Raw genomic sequence first — 23,658 nt, forward strand, 5'->3', positions numbered from 1 at the left:
CCTGGGACACAGGGATAGATTTGTGTCCCCTGTAGTGGACATTATATATTTTTTGTATGAATTTCGCTGACAACATGGCAGTTTTAAGTCTGGATGTCCTGTAAAAAGAGCACATTCAGGGCGTTTCACATTGACAACTCCCTCTCCTTGGACTTGAAAATGACTGACATTAATTTAGTGCTTATTTTGTAATTATCCTTTAAATCTGACAAATTTTTAATTGTTTGTCATAATAAATCAACATCTCAGGAAAATGTTATGGAGTTTCATCAATTTCAAAATCACAATATGACTTTCTGTTACGATACAGGGCATTGATTTCATACATGTCCACTGAACACCAGGATTTAAATCATGTTTATCAGGCATTTTGGGCAACACAGGTGAATAGGGAAAGAAATTAAATTTTAATATTTCTATGAATTATTATATATTATTATGAAAATCTTGCCAATTACTACCATTATTACACTTCTTTTTCATTACATGAACATTAATATGCAAATAAGATACAATGTATAGATACATTGTACATAAATGGTGAAATCTGCTTATGGTTACATTAAAGTGCAACACATCAAATTCTGTTATATCTTTAATAACAGTTGAGAATCATCATTATACAAAGTTTGGTATAAAAAATCCTGAAACCTAAAAAAATGTATTGGGGATTTAAAAAAAAAAACATTGTTGTTGCCTATGTCTTTTTATTAAAAAAAGGTCTGTTTTTTAGCATAAAACATAGGACATAGCATAAAATATGAATAAAATATAATATTGCACAAAATATATTTTTCAGTTTTTTTTTCTTTCTATGCTCTGAAAATTTTTAATGACACACACAGACACACACACACACACACACACACACACACACACACACACACACACACACACACACACACACAATACAAAATTCATTTAAAAAGTGTTTCCTGGTTCTCAGGGGGATAATTCAAACAGTCTCAAGTGTACCCTGTTTTATTCCACAGCGCATTGATTCTGATAACTGTGTTTTAGACAAACTTACAATAGTAGGATAATTCTAGAACATAACAGCACTACAATTCCATATCATTTCCATACCAAATCGAAATTTGTAGCAATGTATTTTACAATAGTGGTAAAATAACACTGCTGGTGAAAAACCCCATCGAGGTAATGATTCCTTTAGTAGTAGTAATACAATAACAATTAACATTTGTTTTATTAGGCTAATGTTAGTATTGTTGTGTTTTATTAGTGTTACTGAATAGAAATACGCTCCTGAAATTTAGTTTTAATCATGTTCTTGTAAACAGTAAAGCGATAGAGATGTTGTAGCCTATGAAGCCGTCGAACTAAGCACAGAGCTGCATTTAAAGCGTCTAGCCTAATTCCACTGAGCCGAAATAAATCCACCGCTTTTACAGTGGTAGTCATTTAAATCTAACGCACTGTATTTATATCCTACAACCCACACACTGTCAGTCACTGAGATTGTTATTCTGCACTCTTCATGCATGGTGCCTTTTATCAAATATGCAAAGGAATGCCAACAAGACTAGGGTGGTTACATTTATTGGGACATCTATATTCGTGTGTGAATATTGACTCGGGAGGATGGCCAAAGACATCTCCCTGAAGCTGATCTCCATAGACAGCGGACACGGAGATGATCCCATTAGCGCTGGCTGCAGCGGCACATGCTCAGTTATGCTTGTTGAAGGGGATCTCAGTAGGCTGTGCGTGAACACTGAGGTCATCGCCTGCGCTGAGGAAAAAATACTCAGCGCAGCCTCCATTTTGAGTAGTATGAAATAGAGGAAAGCATAGTTTTGAGCCGCCGCCGACGCTGCAAACAAACTGTAAACACTAGCGAAACGGCCTCTGCCATGGACGACTTGTTCAGTCCGCGAAGGTTTGTTGCTTCTTTTTATTACAGATACAAGCTTTTACGCGCGCTAGCGCTTTTTACGACACCCTGAATACTTTTGCATTCTAGTGTTAATCGAGATGATTTTGAACTTGACAGCTCGTCTCGCTCGGCCACACACACGTAAAGGCCAGCTAGTCGCCTGCCGAGATAAAATGGGGCAGATGTTGTGTAGGTACTGGTGCTGACTGCTAAGTATTTAATGCATGTTGAACGCGGTTCTGCTCTGACAAAGTAGTTTTGTTTGTCTGTTCTGCTAATATTTGTTCTGCAAATTGTGATTTTAGCATACTGTTTTCTTTCGCGGACAGCGAACGAAGAGTATTTGTGCATATTACACTCTGAGTTCAACATACTGATTTTGATTTGTACTGTAATAGATTCTGCACGGAGCAATGTAATAATTTATGTGTAAATATATGAACTGGACGGTCCAAGCCCCAGTTTATATAACCTTTGGAGGGAACAGAGCAGTCAGACGCTGATTGGCTGGTTACGCTCTGTAGGCGGGATTTGGATTGATCATCGCGACTGCTGATAGGCAAATCACATTTTATGATTAACACTGAAAGGAGACGATTTAAAAGGGTGGAAAACAGTGACATGAAGCTCACATGACAGGGACCGAAGTTTTTCAAACACTATGTTTCTGCTAAATATGGTGTTTGTAGTATTCATGTATTGTTTATTACAGGCATAGTTTTTATTATTTACATGTGGGATATTGGCTGTGAGTTTTTGGTTCAGCATTGAGATGTTAATGTATTGATTCATTGCTGTAGTCTACTAACACAGACATATTTCAGCTAATAAATAATATTTTGTCTTTCAGGCAGCTGAACAGCACACAAGGAGAGATTCGAGTGGGACCAAGTCATCAGGTAAAATAAGTACAGAGATTACAAAAGTGTGTGCAGATCTATGGTATTCAGTGTTTTACTGGTGCACTAAGTAATATTTGATAACTAAAAAAGTTTTACAAATAAAGAAATGCAATATCAGCATGTCTCCGGTCCGGAAGTAGTTAGTAAACTATGTATCCACGCTGAGTCCAAAACCACTGGTACTTTCAAGACAATTCGTGGGGCTAAATGTTAACAAAACCGATTTACTGAGTGCACCTTTAAAAATTTTTAGATTAAGTATTTTGACCTTTTCTTTTTGACCGCATTCTAAAATGTATGCAGGCCAAGCTACCTGAATTACAGCCGCCACCTGCTCATGGAACAGAGTGTGTCACAGAAAATGAGGAGCTGGTGTGGGCACCTGGGGTCAATGACTGTGACCTTCTCATGTACCTACGGGCTGCCAGGTAATGGCTGCTTGGCTCGATGCCAGCTACTATTCACCGTTTTACTTTTATCTCCATAATCGCTTGAGGGAATATCTAAAAATGGGCACTGAGGTGTCTGTGGATGGTGTATGATTCAACTATCCTTCTGCATTTTTGTTTTGTTTTCTCTGAATAAACAGGAGCATGGCAGCTTTTGCAGGGATGTGTGATGGAGGTTCAACGGAGGATGGTTGTCTTGCGGCTTCACGTGATGATACCACGTTGAATGCTTTAAATACGGTCAGTGCTTGCAGTTTTGATGTGTTTGTGCTATGTTTTGTCAAAAAAGAAACTAATGATTAATTCCATTGAATTCAAATTAATAACATTTGTTTTTAATGTTGTGTTTTTTGTGCATATAGACCATGCAAGTATAATTAAAGGTAGGGTAGGCAATATTTGGAGAGGCTAACAATAGTGAGCTAGCTATGAAAGCATAAGATCCTACCATCCCTTTAGTGTCTCCAAAGCCACGCCTCATGAAAGCGCACAACAGGGACCAAATAAAAGCGTCATGAGACACAGCGTTAAACTTCCACATGTCTCAAAGCACATAAAACTACAATAATAATGAACATAACTTAAAGAGCACTGACCTGTACCACCTGACGGCTGCAGATTCATTTCGGCGTTGATAGTGTTGTTATTGAAATGCATATATTTGAGTCATAAACTACTCAAAATATTATGTGATGGGTTTCCATCTCTTACAAATTACAGTAGATATGGCATGAACTCGGCATAAGCTTGATGTTTTAGTGCAGGAGGAACTGTAAAAGGTGGCTGCTGTTTTGGCTGTGTGCTCGCCTCGGTGACTGATATCTGTTTAACTCTGAGTAGTATGAAACGTGCTGATGATGTGTGGTGTCTGTGGTAGCAGGGTGTTTAGAGGTGACAGGCAGATAGGACATCATATTATTGCATTCATACCAAATGCAATGATTGGACAAAAATTTTATGGTCATACACCTTCCACAGACATATATTTAGACCACTTAACTTTAGGATGTGAAGAGACTTTCAACCAGCATAACAAAAAATGTTTCTGGAACAAATCAGCTGCCTTTAAAAAAAGATTGTAAAATGGATGACCTTTGATGGAATTGGATTGAAGCCAGTGGCAATAATATAATCGTACTTTTTACCTCAACTATAATTAATTTGCTGTGCTACTTGGGTATGTAACTTTAATTTTTTCCCCCGCACAGCTCCATGAAAGCCAATACAATGCAGCCAAAGCCCTGCAGTGTCTGGTAAAGAAACCAGTTCCAAAACTCATTGAGAAATGCTGGTCAGAAGATGAAGTGGTGAGAAAGTATTCTATCATAAAAAAAATTACTGATAAAACCTGGTAATTTTTAGTGGAATGTAGAATTGTGAGACTAGAACTTTTCGAATGTATTACTTAAGAATTCTCCATCTGTTAACATTTTCAATTACAGAAACGGTTTATCAAAGGTCTTAGACAGTATGGCAAAAACTTCTTTAAGATCCGTAAGGAGCTACTGCCTAGTAAGAAAACGGTATGGAAACCTCCCATTTCAAATCTGACTATAAATGTGTGTTTGTCAAATTGAAGTTTATTTTAATTTTTTTTACAACACTTTTGTCCTCAGGGTGAGCTAATCACATTCTACTACTACTGGAAGAAAACTCCTGAAGCTGTGGCGTCACGACCTCATCGGCAGCAGAGAAGGCAGCCGGTGTCTCGCAAAGTGAAAACTCGCAACGCGACAGCTGCAGCCAATGCAACATCTCGCACTTCTTCCAGTAAGTGCAGCACCCTGCGCCATATGTCTGTTCATTTTTTTGCAGGCTGTCCAAACATGATAGCAAGTCTGATACAGATATAATTTAAAGGAAGTAACTCCACAAGAAGAACTGTTAATAATGTTTGTATTTTATGTCTGTAGTGGAGCTCAGTTCAGCCAGTGAAGATGATCTGGACAGTGAGGATAGCGAGCAGGGCGGCAAAGGTCAAGCTTGCAGTCACTGTCTATCCACTAGTAAGTTTGTTTTATCATTCTTCAGTTGTATATAGCCTCTTTATTGAGAAGGCTGTATATAATGCATTTCATATGCATGTATCTATCAACCATCATGCTGTTCTGAAAGTGACTTTCTGCAGTACTTGGTTAGTCAACCTACATTGGAATCAAACTGCTTAGGTTTGCAATTCTTCTTAACATGAGATAAAAATGGACCCTATTTGCATAATGCATGTTCCTGCCTGTCTTGTTGGGAAAATGTTTGTTCCACTTTTCACTATCCAATCAATTCCACATGAATATAAGTCCTACATTTTTATTTTGGTTGAATATTTTGTTAAAAATAAACTAGCACTTGTATAATAAAAAAAAAGTAATACCTTTATTAAAAAATGATGCATTAAATTGATCAAAAGTGACAGTAAAAACTTTTATAATCTTAATGTTTCTTAGTTTCAAATAAATACTGTTCTTTTGAACTTTCTATTCATAAAATAATTCAGAAAAATCATGGTTTCCCCAAAAAAAAAATTCAACATTGATAATAGTAAGAAATGTTTCTTGAGGAGCAGATCAGTGAATGATTTCTGAAGGATCATGTGACACTGACGATTAGAGTAATGGCTGCTGAAAATTCAGCATGTCGTGCTTTGGATTTAAATAGAATTTATACCGACCCCAAACTTTTGAGCAGTAGTAAACTTCAGATTGCGGAAGTAAAATGGTTTGCAACCCTTGTGACTGTAAATAAATACATATTATTTTATCTTTCAAAATGACTCGCACAACACAAAAATGAACATGTTTCTTTTAGACTCCAAAGACTGGCATCATGGAGGGAGAGACAATATCTTGCTGTGTTCTAGTTGCCACTCTCACTTCAGCAAGCATCGGCGCCTGCCACCTGTTCCCAAACCAGCAGATCCGCCCTACCTCTTCAAACCTGTCAAAGAAGAGGAAGAGGGGGTCAGACATGGGATGAAGACCCGTCGGAGCCGGATGCCACCACATGTAGGTCTTACTTGCACATAAGTGCTCAGGGCAATGTGTAAAGAGTAGTCTGCTTCATTTAGTCTTATGTCTCTACATGTAGATGTCATCTCTTCGAAGTGGACGCAACAGACCAACCGGAAGTCCCGACAGGGGCATTTCTCCCACCATCGAGGATGTGCGATCCAATGGACAGTCTCCCAGAGCCAATTCCACTGCTATGGCAACCAGGGCTTCCAGTTCTGATATCAAGACTGGAGTGGTTGGGAAGACCAACAAGGTAGTGATAAAAAGGAGCCTGCTTGGTTTAGAGTTTGAAAAGTGTGCACATATGTGTATTTATCCTTTTTGTATTGTTTAACCTGTTCATTTTATTTTTTTTATTTTTATTATTATTAAACTTCAGAAGATGAAAGTAGAGGCATCTATAGTAAAAGGTGTTAAAAGACAGAGAGAGTCAGCAGCTCCAGATGTTGATGAACCGGAAAGGAAAAACATGAAACGACCCAAGAATCAGGTAAGGGGAACACAGTTTCTCACTAATGTTTCTTCTTAAAGGTTGGAAATATTTTTTTTTTAAATCTGAGTATTAAGTTCTATATTTTTAAAAAATTTGCCAAGCGATTATGCATGAGATTTTCAGTTATTAGAACTATTTTGTTATCTTTACTATATTGGTATCAGCAACTCTCAACTTTAAAAATAAATAAAAATAAATTATATTAACTGTGCTTGACATTTAGACATTAGAAAATTGACATTTAGATTGCTGTCACCTAATGCTTACTTAAGGCAGACAACTTGGCAATGGCATCACTTGGCATCTGTCCTCATGGTTCAGTTTGTATCAAGGTTTTAGGGTCACAGTTTTTGAATGGTATGAGCTATGTTCGGGGGAAAAAGGACTATTGTCAAATAAAAATAAAGACAATAATGGCAAATAATCAAACTATAAGCAACAATATAAATAAATACAATAGAGCAAAGATTATTATGAAAACGCTGGGTGGAGATTGGTACAGTTTGAATTTATTATCGAGAACTGTTAACACCCCTAATTTATACAAATAAATACATATTAATAAATAAAAGCAGTGTTTATAAGCAGTGTTTCTTTCACCCAGGATGGCCCCGATTCTCCATCGGAAGGTGAGGGTGAAGGCGAGAGCTCCGATAGCCGCAGTGCCAATGATGATGGCAGCAGTGACACTAAAGACATTGATCAGGACAACCGCAGTTCCTCCCCCAGCCTGGCCAGTCCCCTGCAGGCCAACGAAAGTGATTCTGACTCTCCAGCACCACCCTCTGCACCTGCCCCAACCCCACAAACCCAGCCACAGCAGCCGGCTGCAACCCCCACAACACATGGCCCATCTGAAGCACCATCATCTCCTCAGCCCTCTCTGCTTGCATCCTCATCCGCACCTTCACCTGGAGCTTCTACCGCCACCTCGAAGGCAATATCCATAGAGGTTTCCCAGGAGGTTCCATCTCCAGCCACTTTCAGAAGTGGTCCCAGGGGACCTGAAGCACCCAACTCTTATTCAAATGCCTCATCCCAGCAAGTTCAGTGTCCAGGGCAGGGGCAGTCATTCCCTGTGCCACCCCATTATCAGCACAATCCAGGTCAGCTTCAGAATCCTTCATCTGGGGTGAATCAGCCACCAGGGTTTGCTTCAAGACTACTGCACCTTCAAAAAGAAAGTCCTCTTCCTCTTCTTCCTCCAACAGCAGCAACCCAAATCAAGCCCCCTCCGACCACTCCAATCCCTCCTTCTCACAAGCAGCCCCCTCACCTTTCTGCACCTCCACCCCATTTCCTGCAGATCCACCCCAATTTGCCTCCACCTCCTGCTCTAAAACCTCTTGCTTCCTTGCCCTCACAGCACTTGCCTTGTTCCCAGCCTCCTCCACTTCATATAATTCCACAAAATCACCCTGCTCAGCCTTCCGTTCTGACTCAATCACAGAGCCAGCAGGTCAAAGGTCACACCAGTGGTGCCCCTCCAGCTGCAGCTAGTTCTAACCCATCGCTCCCCCAAAATCGTCCTGCTCCCGAGTCCACTGCTTCATTCCCTCTTTACACTTCTCCCATCCCTGTCCCTGCCCAACAGCCCTCCACGTCCTCTTCAGCAAGCACTCCTGTTGGACAGGCTCATATAAAAGAGGAGCCAATTGATGAGGAAGAGGAGTGTGATAGCCCGCCTCCCCCTCGCAGAAGTCCCTCTCCTGTACCGACAGTTGTTGACCTACCCAGCCATGCAAGTCAGTCAGCAAGGTATGGAGAAGACATTTGTCAATATGTGATTTTTTTTTGTTGTTGTTTTTTTTGTTTTTAAATATTTATCAAATGAAAATATGAATACATTTTTCCCCAATGAAGTAGTCTAAAGTATTTATTTTAAATTAAATTTGTTAAATATAATTACCCTGTATTTCCTTTTGAAAACAATTCAACATGCCATTCACTAAGACTGTACTGTGCAATTTAGCACACAGTAAAATTTTGTTTGTCAATTGCAGATTTATCAAACACCTCAACCGAGGCTACAACTCCTGCTCTCGCACAGACCTGTACTTCACCCCGTTAGCCTCCTCAAAACTGGCTAAAAAACGTGAGGAAGCTGCTGAAAGATCCAGAAGAGAAGCAGAGCTAACCGCTCGGCAGGGACGGGAGAGAGAAAGAGAGCGGGAGAGGGAGAGGGAGAGGGAGAGGGAAAGGGAAAGAGAGCGGGAACGAGAAAGGGAGAGAGACTCTGATAAAACCTCTGTAAGTATATATAGTGTTTACTTTATATATAGTATATATAGTGTTATGTATAGTGTTTACTTAATTTTCAGAGAAAAAAAGAAATTATATTTTAAAATCTATGTTTAGCTCATTTATTTTGCATTGTGACATTGTCATTAGGCTATGGCAATTTTCCCTCAAATTCTGCTAACTGCAAAAAAATCTCATGCCAAGTACTGTAATGCAGGCAAAATGTTAGCTATGTATTTATGCATCATTAAAGTATTTCTTGTACTGTTTCTGCTTCTAATCAGATTATTATAAGCAGAAACAGAACAGAAATTATTTTATGAATTATATAAAATATATTGTTCACAAATGTTCCAAAAAATAGGCTTAATTTTCTAAGATCTTGCTTTAAAGAAGTTCATATAATAAACCTTTTTTTTTTTTTTTTTATACAAAGCGTGCTTCAAGCTCATCACATGATGGCCGCATAAGTGAGCACCTACTTGCTGCCCACGTGCAACCCGGCCGTCCCTCATTTGAACCCCCCCCACCGACCACCGTAGCTGCTGTTCCACCATATCTTGGCCCTGACACTCCAGCCCTCCGCACACTCAGCGAGTATGCCCGTCCCCACGTCATGTCGCCCTCCAACCGCAACCATCCTTTCTTCATGCATCTTGGGCCAGGTGAGCACCTGTTAGCTTATCACATGCCGGGGCTCTACGCAGCAGACCCAGCTCTTCGAGAGCGAGAGCTTCGTGAGCTTCGAGAGAGAGAGATCCGAGAAAGAATGAAGCCTGGATTTGAGGTGAAGCCGCCCGAGCTGGAGAACCCACTTCATCCGTCGGCAAATCCTATGGAGCATTTTGCGCGGCACGGTGCCCTGCCTCTGCCTCATGTGGCTGGGCCTCACCCCTTTGCCCAATTCCATCCAGCCATGGAGCGCAACGTAGCAGCCCCTCCTCGGCCGGAAATCAGCTACGCTGAGCGTTTGACTGCTGAACGGCTCCATGCTGAAAGGATGGCCTCCGTTGCAGCTAATGACCCTGTTGCACGGCTACAGATGCTCAATGTTACTCCACACCACCACCAACACTCACACATACACTCCCATCTTCATCTGCATCAACAGGACCCTCTCAACCAAGGTGAGAATTTCAAAGATATAGACACAGTTTTCTAGATCAGTATTTCTCAACTCCAGTTCTCGGGTCCCTCCTCCTACCTATTCTGGTAGGTGAGGACTGGAGTTAATAAACACTGATCTAAATGACACTTTCTTTAAGAAAGTAAATGGAAATGTTGACATCTTGTTTTTCAGGACAAGGGCCCCCTCCTCTGGTGGACCCATTGGCTGCTGGCCTTCCTCTGGCACGGTTCCCTTACCCACCTGGTGCTATCTCCAACCCTCTACTCAGTGAGTTACCCCATGAGCATGAAATGCTCCGCCACCCTCTGTTTGGTGAGTCACCAAATAGACTCCCTTTTCATATAAAAGAAAGCTAACATTAACATTTCTAACCAATAAAACCCATATAGTCTGGCACACACATAATCCCAGGCTCAAGTGTACTCTTTTAATACTGCTTGGGCTAAATTGTCCCACTTTTAGTATATTAAATAGCCTATACATTTAAGTGTACTATACGTGTAACAGTAGTTAACTTTAAAGTGCACAACTAAGTTTCTCATTTGTACTGCATCTGTACTACAAGTGAACTAATAAGTATACTAGCAGCATACTATTTTAATACAAGTACATTTGACACACTTTGAAATGTACTTCCAATAAACCACTAGTTTAGTAGTTTATGCTAAAAGTATACTTGTAAGTTTTCTTTAATTAAGTGAATATAACATTATACTTATAGTTTACCATTTATATATAATTGTTTTCAGCTTTCAGTATACTATGATCAAATGTAGATATACATTTTTTTATACTTGATACCTTTAAAGGTACTTTAACAAATGTTAAAAACATTTTATTATAGCTCAAAGTGTAAAGTAGATTTTAGGAAAATTTCAAATGCACTACAAGTGGACTAGCCTACACAAAAATTCAGATATGCAGAATTAGGAAAACGTTTTCTATCAATATTTTCAAACAATGTAAGTTTAATAAGATTATGTAAAACTATGTAAAAAAAAAAATCTATTTAAAAGGTTACTCAATCAAAAGATTAAACACAATTTTAAGCCTAGTACAATTTGAATACTTAATTATACTTTTAAGTATATTTCGATTAAAATATTGAGTAAAAGTATAGGCCAAATATACTTTTCTGTCAGTATAGGTCAAGTATACTTAAGTACAATTTTAAGTATATTTCTGAGAAGTATATAAAAAGTAGACTGTTAGTATACGCTCTTATTATTACTTTAAAAGGAGTATACTAATAGAACACTTGAATAAACTTCTTTTTTGTAACGGTAGAAGAAACAAATCAAGTATTATTTTGAGTATTATTGTGTCAAATAGAGCTTACTTTTGTTTGCTATGACTTGCTATTTTTTTATTCTTTCAAATAATTAAGCCATAATTAAAATCCAATAACAATGCATTGTTTATTACTTGAAGAGCCCAAATGGCTCAAATTAACATAAAGATGTCTAAAATGCACATTTAATGTAATAATATTTGTCAACCTATTGTTGATTCACAATATCATTCAGCTGTCCCATGCTAGGAAATAGTTCTCAGCTATTTGAGGGAAGACTAACTGAAGTGATTAAAAGTTAAACAAGTGAATGTCTCTCTTTACAAGGAGGTCCATTCCCCAGAGAGTTACCAGGACCCCTGGCTCCGATGTCTGCTGCGCATCAATTGCAAGCGATGCAGGCACAGTCAGCAGAGCTGCAGAGGCTGGCACTGGAGCAGCAGTGGTTACATGGACATGCACACTTACATAGTGCTCCTCTCCCCAGCCAAGAAGACTACTACAGGTGAAGCACAGAGACCTTAAAGGGTTAGTTCACACAAAAATGAAAATTCTGTCATTAATTACTCAGACATCATAAAAGTAATTCATGCCACTCCTGTGGTTTAATCTCAATTTTATGAAGCGGCGCATGTGCTTTGGTTGTGCAACAAAACATAATTGATCACTTTTAATGACAGAATTAAAATGATTTGGGTGAACTAAGCCTTTAATGTGCTGTTCTAGAATGCATGTGTAAATAAGTTGTTTTGATGGCATTTATTTTGCTTTAGAAGTGCATGCGCTGATGAGTCAAGGAACATTTTTTCAATTTTTCAACACTACTATTCTCTTACTTTTAGTGCTCATAAAGCAGAAAAGTTGTGTTTGTGACATTTATGTCAGCCTACAGTACACAGAAGATTTTTATTTTTATTACCTTTTTGCTTGGATTTTTTAAGTGACTATATATTGTACTGTTGTCTCTTTGACAGCCGTCTAAAGAAAGAGGGAGACAAGCAGTCCTGAAATGAACAAATCCTCCACTGTGGATTACAAAGTGATTCTGTGTTCAGGGTATCAGGCCTTTTGTTTCAGAAAACCCAACAAGGGTTTATCCCTGTTTTGGCACTTATAAACATTTGACCGACTCCTTTGTGCTGTATGAAATAACTAGCCTTTTGGAGCACAGTGACTTTGCTTTCCTTGCATGAACACTATTTAGAAACTGTTTCTGTCAGAAATGCAAATCCCATGTAACGTCGTTATTGTGCTAAAAGCACAGTACTGTAGATTTACTAAGTATTTGAGAAGTGCTGTCCACTATCCAGAGTTTATCGCAATTTAGTTTCAAAGTTTATTGAAACATTCGTTTTAAGATTGTAAATATTATATGTTTAAAATAATATATTAACTGGTGGAATTTAAAAGTTGCAATGATAGATTTGGATACAAAAACTTCAGATGACCTGTGTGCAAAAAGTGCATGCTTTACTCTACCCTTTTCTCTGACAGCCTCTTCATCTTTACCTCAGAGTGCTCATCAATATAAAACCCACCTGTAGTAAACTCCGCAATTCCTTATTCTTTCAGTAATTTAGCCTTTTTCCATTTGATTTAATAATGTAAACCAAATGCAGCCTGAGTATTAGTATGTTGACTGTAGTGTTGATCTTGCCCTGTCTGGAAACAGAGCTCGTCTGGCTCTACAGAACAGTTGCTTCACTGCCATGCCACGATGCTGCAGAAGACCGATCAGGCCGACAGACGCCTGTTTGCAGTGATTACCACCATGCTTAAGGACACAATGTGATAGAGCAGGTCAGTTCTTTGGTCATCCCTTCTTGGGACAGAAGTTCAGGAAGTTAATGGGTACCTGCAGTTAGCAATAAAATGCATAAGGTGTATCCTAACTACCAGCTTCAACCCTAGCATGTGAGAGTGGCCAATTTAACAAATGAGCTACTGTTTAGTAAGTTACATTTTCATGGTCAGGCTAGTTAGGAAGGAGCACAGGATTCTCAGAATAAGATGAAATTCATTATCAACAATAAAGAAAGAAAGGTAATATTGTGACCGTTTAATGCAATACAAGTGTATTGTTGTGCACTACTATTAATTGTTAAAATAACAATAGAAAACATGAAATGGAGTGCCACTGTTTTGTATTTGTTCAAGCGGACATGGGTGTTATCTGTTGAAGCTATTATTGTGAAACTTTGATGGGTTACTTTTTCTAAAACTGCCAAAAAGTCATTATTTTCTTCGAATTAACACTAAACATTTGTATATGGATGTTATTAATGAGAAATACATTCTCATTTTTAGTGTCCATGTCTTTATGTATATTTTTCTTTACATGCACAAGTGTTGTCTAGTTGCAATTACCTTATAGTTATGTAATAAGACATTTTTCAAACCTTCAAAACTAATCTCGATGACAAATGCAAGATTATTACAAACAGTTTGGATCATTTTTACTTTTTCAGACACTTCAATACATCCCTTAACAAGTCATAAGAACACATATAGTCAACTCTTGATTTTTTTATCAGTACATTTTCTTTCAGTGCTAAATTCATTTATGTTTTTGTAAGCATATTTTTTGAGACCGTTTCATATACACTTGCTCTTATCACATTGACATCAGTCTCCGCTTTTGTGTGATAGAAATATTCGACACTCAGCAGCATTCTTCTGGCACTTTCTGATACCTCTTTAACTCCCAACTATATTTTATGTGCAAATTTATATTCTTTATGAAATGTGCTCAGATCTGTCTCTTCACCGAAAAACTATATGAACTTTTTAAAAATCTTTGGCCGCATGATGTTTTTGCATTTAATAGATACATCTAGAGTGAATTTTTTTTAAAAATATATATATGTTCACTGCAAAATAGTTTAATTGTGAGTTACATAAATATGTATAGCACAGCTTGAGTCCTGAATATAACTGACGCAAAACTTACCAGTTGTCACTTCTGGTCCATATCAACATAATATCTAAAGCAATATATGTCTTCTAACTGAACAAGTGTTTGTATGGGAAAAACTAATGTTTCTTCCTTTGCTTTGTATGCTTTTCTTTAACAAAATTGTCCTTTGATAAGTTATTTATTGATTGAACACCTATTTTGTAACATGAATATATTAAACATCAAAATATTAGACTGTTAGGAAATATGGAATACAACCTAATGTGTATTTACTAAAGTGTTTGGTGTGAATTTGTGCAAAATTAACCCTTTCCTGTACACTGGCCCCTTGTGAGAAATCCTCAGAAAGCTTCAATACTAGATTTTTATGGTTCATTCTTCTTTTATGTATCGCCGCAAGTACTGGATGGCAGATATCGCGCTCACATTTGCCAGAAGAGCTGAGAAATAATAGAGGGAAAAAGGATCATGTTAATTTTGTGTGCTCATATTATCTGAATAAATTGCCTAATTTAATATGTAACAGACTGATCATTGTGTCTCATTTCAGAAATACAAAATCCACATGACGGTCTTACCTGCTTTCCACATGTCTGTAGATTGTGGGTTGCTTGACTTCAGTACCCAAGACGCAAAAGCAATGCAAACAAGGCACATATCTGCTTGCTTTAATGAAAAAAGGAAGCGATCTGTATCTGTAAGCAGAATTTTGCAATGTTAGACTTGATATTTGCTTAATTTTTCATCCATTTGCTCTCTAAAGATGTACCTGCGCCTGAGACTGTTGCCCCAACATGTATCTGATGTTCTTTCATTTGTCCGAGGGCCTGGTTTTCTAGGAGAACCACTGGAAGTTTTGGCTGAGCTACAGAGGAACTTGTTGTACTCGTTCCATAACTGTATCCCGAGTCGGCTGTTTTGGGAAAACCCCAAGAGGTAGCCATCCCACACCATGTCCATCCCATTAAAAGTTTGGTGTGTCTCAGAGAAAGGTTTCTCCAGGTACTTCTCCGGCTAGGGATAAAGCACATGTTTGATGTTTCAGAGGGACTTGCACACCTCATAACTCGGATTGGGGTGATCTCGTCCAACTGCATCACTTTTTCTACCTCTGGAAATTCTAGGTCTTTTACCACTGATTGAGAAGAGGAATAGATAGGAACCAACGTTTTCTCACTTTTTGTTGGACCTTGCACTGAAGGAAACAGAAGATTCCCAACCTCGAAGTCTGAGAAGAAGTCATCATAAGTCTCAGCCACAGATACGGTCTGTGAAAAACTAAGCAAAGTGTTTCTATGTGGAATCCAAGCCTGGTATTGTTCTGATTCCGTGTCACTCTTCAAGATTTCGAAGAAAGACGGCAGACACTGATTGTCTAGAAAATCAGAAATCGATAAAACTGGAGAAGGCGTTGGTCTCTTCATGCTATAATGGTCCAGTAGAAATGTACTCATGTTGTTGTCCTCTTCTGTTGTTCGAAATATGTCCTGCATCTCTGCTTCTGTCTCTGAATACAGTGGGGTATCACTCTCAGTACACAACTTTATGATCTCGTTGGATTCACTTTGCCAAGTTTCTTCTAAATTCATGGGACACGTAGAATCAAGGAACCTTTGGGTTTGCGCTTTGCCTTCAAGGGGTTCAGGACTAGGGTTTGCACTTGAATGAAGAAGTTGTAGAAACTCTTCATCGAAATCAGAGTAAGTTGAAAATTCGCAGCTCGATCGGTCTGGTTTAGAGTCATCCAAATGTGTGAAATAGTCTGAATCTGCTGCATCATCTACCAGGCCATCTTCCAAACTATCATCTTTAGATTCCACATCACCCCTGTCAAGAAGATGAGTGTCCACATGGCTTATATCTCCTGGAACAATGCTTTCTGTTAGTGGAGACTTGTTATTGTCTACTCTAAGTTGCAAAATATCATTTATTGTCAGTTTTTCCATTTCATCCCAAAATGAGGAAATGGCAAATATAGGTGGTGTCGGACCTATTGTCTTGGCACTGTCACCGGAGGATTGTGTCTCTTGGGATGATTCTTCTGTATTATGTGATTGTCCCAAGGGCTCTTGGTGTTCTCTTCTTTCTCCTTCAGTATCTGAAGGAGCAGGTGGTTTAAAGGCACCCAAAATAAATCTGTGACTTTCCACCCCTGTGTCATTATTGAAGTGGCTTAAATGATTAGTTGTATGTTGACATTCACAGTTCACATCTACTGTGGATGTGTCATTTTTATCACATACTGTGCTTTCATGATCCCAGTATTGTGGCAAAGGGCCACTGGGATCTTTAAATAGTTTCTTTGGCATCTGTTTGGGAGTTAAAAGTGAATTTGGAGATTTAGCAGGATTTCTTTCTAATTTTGCTTCTGGAATTTCTGTCATGCTTTCATTTTTTAAACTAATGGCACAGCTTTTGTCCCCCCATTCACACTCGCGTGATCTAATGGGTGAAATACTTATCACATCTTGGATTTGAAGTACATTCTGAAAATTTGGCGAGTCAGAAACAAAAAATTCTTTTTCAGATTTGTCCTGCATTGTTTGTCTGTCAATAATCTCTTTATCTGGCTCTGTATTGGTATTTAATAAAGAGCTCTTCTCCATCACTCCACTTTTCTGGCTCAAGTTTTTAGAAGGTTTTTTTTTTTTTTTTTTTTTTTGGACAGAAGTGGGACTCTTTACTCTTAGACGGATTGGGCTGTCATTTACAGTGACAAACCAACGCTCCTTCTCTTTTTGGGGGACTGGTGAAGTGTCCGTCCCCTCAGTTAGCATTTCTATACCATCCGTACTCTTTTCATGCTTTATATCTGCAGAAGACGTTTCAGTGACTGGCTCAGTGGTGGCTTGGTTTGCTATGTTCTCACCGTACTTTTGATCCTCATAATTTCCCTTTAAATGTATCTTCTCAGTCAGGTTGCTGTCTTCATTAGATTTGCTTTGACATTCACATGTAGTCCCCGGTTGATTTTCTCCAGCATCGGACATCTGCTCAGCAGACCTGACATTCTGTGGCTCTGGCTTAGGACTAGGATATTCATCTGAATTCTCAGATGAATGTTCTATTTTACATTCTCCTATTTGATGTTGTTTTTGTTCTTCTACACTATCTTTTTCACAGTGTTGGTCAGGGCTGGTCTGAGTGGGAAGAGATGACACGTAGACAGAGGTTTTATCATCATCAATGTCACTGAAGCCTGACTCCTCTAAGGCTGCGAGCTTGGCCTGCTGAACAGAACATTCCTCACTCTCTGTACAGAAACAATCCCAATCCTGCTCTGCTATCAGGACACTGTGGTCCAAGTCATCCATTGCAGTTGAGCTCTGAAACAAATAAACAAAAATACACAAATATAAAATAATAATAATAATATTTTACTAAAACATTTACACTCCCATTCCATTTTTTTGTGAAAGCATCGTATGCTTACCAAGGCTGTAAAACTTTAATCAAAAATATATTTCTATTTTAATATATTTTAAAATGTAATTTATAAACTCTTTTGTAACATAATATTTGCTGTCACTTTTGATCAATTTAATCCATCGTTGCTTATATAAAAAAAAATATATTTCTTCCAAATAATAATACAAAAAAAATTATTGACTCCAAACTTTTGAATGGTAGTGTATTTAATTCAGCTGATCAGTACAGACTGCATCTTTCAATTCAGTCTTTTGACCAACAACCTTGAGTTTAAAATGCTAGAGGAGAAATTTAGGGATCAAATGTTTTCTTCTGTTGTAAATGTTTGAATATCCAAAAATAAAAGAATAATCTTAAAGTATTACATTTCTCAAAAAGAGAAAGAAACTTTTCATTTCTATGAATTTAAATAAAATCAATGTCTAGGTTGTTGGTTAAAAGTTAACATGAATGACAGACATGGATTTTTTTAGTTACGAAATTAAAATGGTAAGAATTGTAAGATGCAGTTTATGCTGAACAGCTGAATAAAACTTATTTTGTAAAAATAAAAATGCCATTAATAATGCCATTAAAATATATTATTTCAACCATTCAAATGCAAGAGATGAGGTCCCAAACTCCCAAACAATAAGTAACTCAAATTCCAAAAAAACTAATGAAAACAAATACGCTGTAAAATGCTCAAACTGTCTCTAATGTCGCAGTGAGGATGATTTTGGCCAATATTTTTTGGCAATATTGCATAGAAACAAGTATCAACCATTCAAATGCAAGAGATGAGTTCCCAAACAATAAGTACCCCCCCACACACACACAAAAAAAGAAAGAAAGAAAGAAAGAATGAAATACACTGTAAAACTGTCTCTAGTGTCGCAGTTAGGATGATCTTGACCTGACTGTAAGCTGACTCCAGAGCAGACTGTACCCAGAGCGTTCACAACAACTCACTGCAAGGTGATTTGTGGATTAAAACATGTCAGTAACAGGAAATAGCCCCACAAGAGTCCCATAAAACATCCCAGCATGATGTTCTGTTTGGGTCACAAATATTTTGCATGGTCCAATTGCTCAGAAATGACCTAGTTGTATCTGTAAATATGGAGACTGAAGATCATGATTTACAACATTTAATAAAAAACATTATCTAACCTAGCTTGCAGGGCGTTTTCTTCTAAACACATGGAGATACATTCACATACAGTAAATGCATTCAGTTATGCTTATTTTCCATTACATTTGAAAGAAATTATATTTTCCAGGAGCATCATAAATGTTGTGCAAAAGCCTAGATTATTATTATTATTATTAGATACAACTATAATCTTAGTACATAGTGCTTTATGGCATACACTGATTGTTTAGTTCTTTGTTAGCATATTAATAGTTAAAGCCCCATGCATGAGATTCTTTTCCATCATGTGCATGGTTAAGTGGTTCATTTTAGTACAGTATACCCCCATGGAAAATATTTCCAAACACAAAACCTCTTCTTGGAAAAGTTCTAGTTCTGCAAACTCAGCATCTAGTCAGTTTCCATTTAACATCATTTCAAAATCTCATCCCTTTTATGTTTTTCCTACCTTTAGTTGTAAGTCATGCTTTCAAAACACTTCAGTGTTGATCTGATAGTGGCATGGCTTACCTTCAAACCCCAGTGCCTTTGCATGTGGGAGAGGGGGGCCCTGTGACCAGGTCTGTTATAAATAGAGCTGTGTGTCTGATCACATGGATGTGTGTGTGTGTCCTGCATTCTCAGCGGGGCATTCCATTTCATATGTATAAATAGGGTTTCTCTGGGAAGATGGTACAAATGTGTGTTTGATCACCTATGCTGCTATTCAGTAAAGGGTTAAAGCACTGAACAATGGGCTGGACGGAAGAGCCTTCGCTTTTATGATTTAAAGGAAGTAACGCTTTGAAAACAAGTTTCTAGGATCATTCTCTACTTATCTATGGTAATAAAAGTCTGACAGTGCCATATAGTGTCATGAAGTATTACTGTAAATATATTTCAAGTTAAAAAGAGAAGCATATAAAAGATGAAGGATGGGCAATAAAATAGGCAATGTTCAATGTTTAGGTAACTTTTAAACCTAAAAGTTTATTTAGGTCATAATGTAAAATACATTTTATAAAAAGAGATGCATTCAATTAAAAATGTTCTATATTTACAAAAGGTCATTAAAAAATTCTAAATAATACAACCATTTAAAAAAGTCATTTGTGGATGCTTGGTGCTCTTTTTTATTGCCTTTTTCTGTCATATATTTTAGTAATCATCATAAATTAGGTATAATTCAAAAACTTCATCCTGTTAATCTTCATAAAAATGGCACTTAAAACCTTTTAGTGGGCTCCTCACTATTGGGCGGTGTCATATTTCATATTAAAAAATATATTTTAACTATTTTATAATCAAAACTTTTCTAATTTTGACAAAACACATCATCGGTAAGGTTTGAAACTCAAGGTTCCAGTTTTAGTGGCTATTTTGTGATAGAAATGATAATGTGACAGAACACATTAAACAAATACATTTTTTGTGATATCTTCAAATTTGAAGCACGACTTGGTTAGACATAATGGTTTTTATTTTTATTTTAGAGTAAAATAAATTTGGTAAAATATACATTTTGTAAAAAATATTTTATAATGTTCAGCGCATTGCATTTGTTTTACAGTAAACTTAAACATAGCATACAAAAAATAAAAATACATCTATTTTAAAGAAAGTGCAAGAGCTTTTGAAGGGTTCCATGCAGTCAAAGCAATCATGCCTGCAGTCAGGATACTATTAAAAACAGTGTAAATCATAACCTGTTTTACATCATTTTAAACAGAAAATCATTTTCTATATTTACAGTGGCATTTAGCTATATGATATGACATTTCAAGCTACAAATATTCAGTTTAATATTCAGAAAATAGAATTATAACCAATACCGTTTTATTGACATACATAACTGTAAATGTTGTGTTTTGGCCTCAAGAGATACTGTATCCGCCAGTCAGTCGTTTTTTTTTTTTTTAGACTGAAGCCAATAACATCTGAATGTCTTTTGCAATTGTTGTGTTAAAAATTCTTGTGTGCACCTGTGTGTCTTAGGAACCCACGGTAGGTCTGAGAGAGGCAAAAGTAGTTGGAATCTCTGGCTGTTCCTGGAAGCATTCTGACATGGAGCCTGAGATGATAAAGCACTGGAGGGGCCACAGTATAACGAAGAAGACCACAAGGAGCACTATGATGAAGATCACAAGCCTCTTCCAGTTCCCATGAAAACCCAAGAATCGCAGCAGCCTGTGTCCACAACCCTCTCTTCTCTCCTCTCTCCTCGCCGTCTCTTCTGCTTTTTGCTCACCAATGTCAATGCAGATGCAGTTGGGTATCATTGGATTTGAGTAGCACAGCCTCTTTCCGTCTAGGAAAACATTCTCCAATTGTTGCTTGTCGCTTGGAAGTTGAACCAAAACTTCCTGGCTGGTGGCCAGATCCGGAGTACCATGCTCGGGCACGGACGTTGGCTGCCGACAAAGGGGACAGGTGATCTGTGTGCCTGCCTGCTCCGGTGAAATAGCTACAAAGCGAGCCAGACATTCCAGACAGAAGGTATGGGTACATTCAAGAAGCTTCGGTGTCTTGAAGGTGTTGTCATATGCGCAAAAGCAGATTGAACATTCCGGACCAGTATCCCAGGCATTGTCCTGGTCATCAGCGGAGACCACGGTCTCGTGTTGGTGCCGTATTGAACCCATGCGTGTTGTTGTGGATACTTCTGGTTCCTCCATCCTGTTGTGTGCTCAGAAGAAAATCTGAAATGCAAAATGAATCATTCAAGTTATTCATTGGCACAATGACTGCTTAAAAGATACAGATCCTTTCCTAAATTACACCAGTGTCGGAGATGAGTAACACTTAAGCTATGTCAATATATGATTTTAAAACATGATGAATAATGAAACTAATTGCTAATGCACTGCTTAAAATGATAAAATGGTCTTTCTTAACACTAGATTTTCCTGAAAAGCTTCAGGTGTGATTACAGGTAACTTTTATTAAATATAAATTAATTTAAAGGGTTTTTCATACAAAAAGATTTAGGCTTAATTTAAAATGTATGTATTTGAATTGCATATAAATGTTCCATTCATTTGGATTTCCGTTTTAACATCAAACAAACAAACAAATGAATAAACGTCATACATTATTTGAAACGGGTAAGATTTCTGTAATAATGCCAAAATGCACTTTAAAATATGATTATTTAAAAAACAATGATCTGATGATCATTCGATTAAAAGATTATCTATCTATCTATCTATCTATCTATCTATCTATCTATCTATCTATCTATCTATCTATCTATCTATCTATCTATCTATCTATCTATCTATCTATCTATCTATCTATCTATCTATCTATCTATCTGTCTATCTGTCTGTCTGTCTGTCTGTCTGTCTGTCTATCATTTCCATGAGTTTCTGAGTGCAGAAATCTTACCTGTTTAATTTGTGACAGAAAAATATGCATTACATTAAGTTTATTAGTTTGTTAAAACTGTGTAATCCAAACAGATGGAAACAATATATGCATTTCAAATACACAAATCATATACAATCTTTAATGTAAGAGTTTAGCTTTTTTTGCTACGTGTTTGAATGAATAGGAAAAGAACATCCTTTTTGAATTTTACAATCCCAGATTGTGTACATGGTAAACTATCTGACTTATCAAATAACATCATGTAAATGTGGTTGCTATGAGCATCATCACTGCAGTGCTGTATCCTGTATATGATCAAGATGATACTGAGACAAAACATAAGCAAATGTTTAAAAAACCAGCCATGAAAAAGTGTTTTGAATCCTGTTTCAGACAAGGACTATCATCATGCATATAATTTTACACTTTAATCAGCATCACGTATACATGTTCATCATGACTCACTTGTTTTAAATATTGATTAAATTAATGTACTAAAATCACCTAAAGCTTGCTTGGATGTGCCCAAAATTAATTAAATTGGCTGTTGGATTTAAAATGTTGTTATTTTTATGCTGACTGAGCAAACACATGGTTAACCCACTGAACCCAACAAAAACCCAACTGTTTTTTTGACCCAAAAGTATTACCTTAAAAGAGGGTGACAGTATTATTCTCTTGTTGATGCTTTCTTCTTCTTCTATTTTGGCTGAAAAATCCCAAAACAAGTCTTTCAATTCCTTTGTTTCTCCAGACCGGTCTGTCTTGGTCTTCTTGTAAAGTATAACTGCTCACCTGCTCTTCAGAAGTTTGAATTACTTCTGAGCTGTGACTCAAGTGAGTTAAACCATAAATAATTACCTTGCTCCCCCCCACCCCACACACACACACACACACAACACACCAGCCGAAATAGACATTATGGAAAAGCAGGACGGATGACAAAGAGGGAAGTAGGAACAGGTTTTCCGACAGGATAAGGTTTCACACCTTCATTGAATAGTTAACGTAAGAATGACAAAGCATAGTAAGTGAGTGACTAAGGTTTAACACAAATTTGAAGCACATTATTTACAGTGTTGTGATTAATTAAGACTTTAACAAGTTAAACAGGTGCCGCAACATTTATGTTTTGTATCGCATACAAGTTGTATTACACAATCTTGTTTTTAACAAATACTGGTAGAATCTTCTTAATACATTTTGAGAAACTACAACATTCTGCAAGTTTACTGTCATCATTCATCTGGTTCCACAAAAACAGCCCTTGTTGTAACTGATAACAAGACATCACGTGTGCATAACAAAACCATAACAATAAACAAATTGGATGTAAATTAAAACCATTTTCAAAGTCACATGACTGTTAAATGATCAAATATATTACCTTTCTGTCTCACTTGGAGATAAGCGGACAGGTAT

The 23,658-nt window shown here is 37.4% G+C and overlaps 3 protein-coding genes across 9 annotated transcripts; 1 reads left to right on the forward strand and 2 right to left on the reverse strand.

The window, feature by feature from the left end:
• Window positions 1–1,571: 1,571 nt before the first annotated feature.
• rereb (arginine-glutamic acid dipeptide (RE) repeats b) lies at window positions 1,572–20,998 on the forward strand. Of its 7 annotated transcripts, none has more exons than XM_067460082.1 (18): window positions 1,573–1,900; window positions 2,748–2,796; window positions 3,103–3,227; window positions 3,389–3,488; window positions 4,457–4,555; window positions 4,691–4,771; window positions 4,865–5,018; window positions 5,162–5,254; window positions 6,051–6,247; window positions 6,330–6,506; window positions 6,633–6,743; window positions 7,351–8,504; window positions 8,750–8,996; window positions 9,424–10,114; window positions 10,288–10,428; window positions 11,735–11,912; window positions 13,080–13,207; window positions 20,863–20,996. In XM_067460082.1, the coding sequence occupies exons 1-17, from the start codon at window positions 1,875–1,877 to the stop codon at window positions 13,168–13,170; spliced, it is 3,714 nt and encodes a 1,237-aa protein (XP_067316183.1). In that variant the 5' UTR covers window positions 1,573–1,874; the 3' UTR covers window positions 13,171–13,207; window positions 20,863–20,996. The 7 variants fall into 7 exon arrangements, 6 of the variants coding, with proteins under 6 accessions (XP_067316185.1, XP_067316184.1, XP_067316183.1 ...); XR_010908651.1 differs by having other exon boundaries at window positions 1,574–1,900; window positions 12,382–13,207; window positions 20,863–20,883; XM_067460084.1 differs by lacking the exon at window positions 20,863–20,996 and having other exon boundaries at window positions 1,572–1,900; window positions 10,288–10,383; window positions 13,080–14,847.
• perm1b (PPARGC1 and ESRR induced regulator, muscle 1b) lies at window positions 14,631–19,403 on the reverse strand. Its single transcript, XM_067460088.1, has 4 exons — window positions 19,337–19,403; window positions 15,094–17,650; window positions 14,903–15,019; window positions 14,631–14,764 (listed from the first exon to the last, which is right to left on the reverse strand). The coding sequence occupies exons 2-4, from the start codon at window positions 17,636–17,638 to the stop codon at window positions 14,697–14,699; spliced, it is 2,730 nt and encodes a 909-aa protein (XP_067316189.1). The 5' UTR covers window positions 17,639–17,650; window positions 19,337–19,403; the 3' UTR covers window positions 14,631–14,696.
• LOC137094420 (RING finger protein 223) lies at window positions 20,859–23,362 on the reverse strand. Its single transcript, XM_067460089.1, has 2 exons — window positions 22,887–23,362; window positions 20,859–21,566 (listed from the first exon to the last, which is right to left on the reverse strand). The coding sequence occupies exon 2, from the start codon at window positions 21,540–21,542 to the stop codon at window positions 20,859–20,861; it is 684 nt and encodes a 227-aa protein (XP_067316190.1). The 5' UTR covers window positions 21,543–21,566; window positions 22,887–23,362.
• Between the last annotated feature and the right edge of the window lie 296 nt (window positions 23,363–23,658).

Source organism: Pseudorasbora parva, chromosome 12 (assembly GCF_024679245.1).
Source record: "Pseudorasbora parva isolate DD20220531a chromosome 12, ASM2467924v1, whole genome shotgun sequence".
Taxonomy (NCBI): domain Eukaryota; kingdom Metazoa; phylum Chordata; class Actinopteri; order Cypriniformes; family Gobionidae; genus Pseudorasbora; species Pseudorasbora parva.

Excerpts from the sequence above, each read along its gene's own strand:
- rereb (XM_067460082.1), top strand. The coding sequence starts at position 1,875 with ATGGACGACTTGTTCAGTCCGCGAAG. Across the intron at positions 3,228-3,388 it reads ATGTACCTACGGGCTGCCAG|GAGCATGGCAGCTTTTGCAG; the intron begins GTAATGGCTGCT and ends CTGAATAAACAG. Across the intron at positions 8,505-8,749 it reads CATGCAAGTCAGTCAGCAAG|ATTTATCAAACACCTCAACC; the intron begins GTATGGAGAAGA and ends TGTCAATTGCAG.
- perm1b (XM_067460088.1), bottom strand. The coding sequence starts at position 17,638 with ATGGATGACTTGGACCACAGTGTCCTGATAGCAGAGCAGGATTGGGAT. Across the intron at positions 15,020-15,093 it reads GGCAACAGTCTCAGGCGCAG|ATACAGATCGCTTCCTTTTT; the intron begins GTACATCTTTAG and ends TTCTGCTTACAG. Across the intron at positions 14,765-14,902 it reads TACAGACATGTGGAAAGCAG|CTCTTCTGGCAAATGTGAGC; the intron begins GTAAGACCGTCA and ends ATTATTTCTCAG.
- LOC137094420 (XM_067460089.1), bottom strand. The coding sequence starts at position 21,542 with ATGGAGGAACCAGAAGTATCCACAACAACACGCATGGGTTCAATACGG.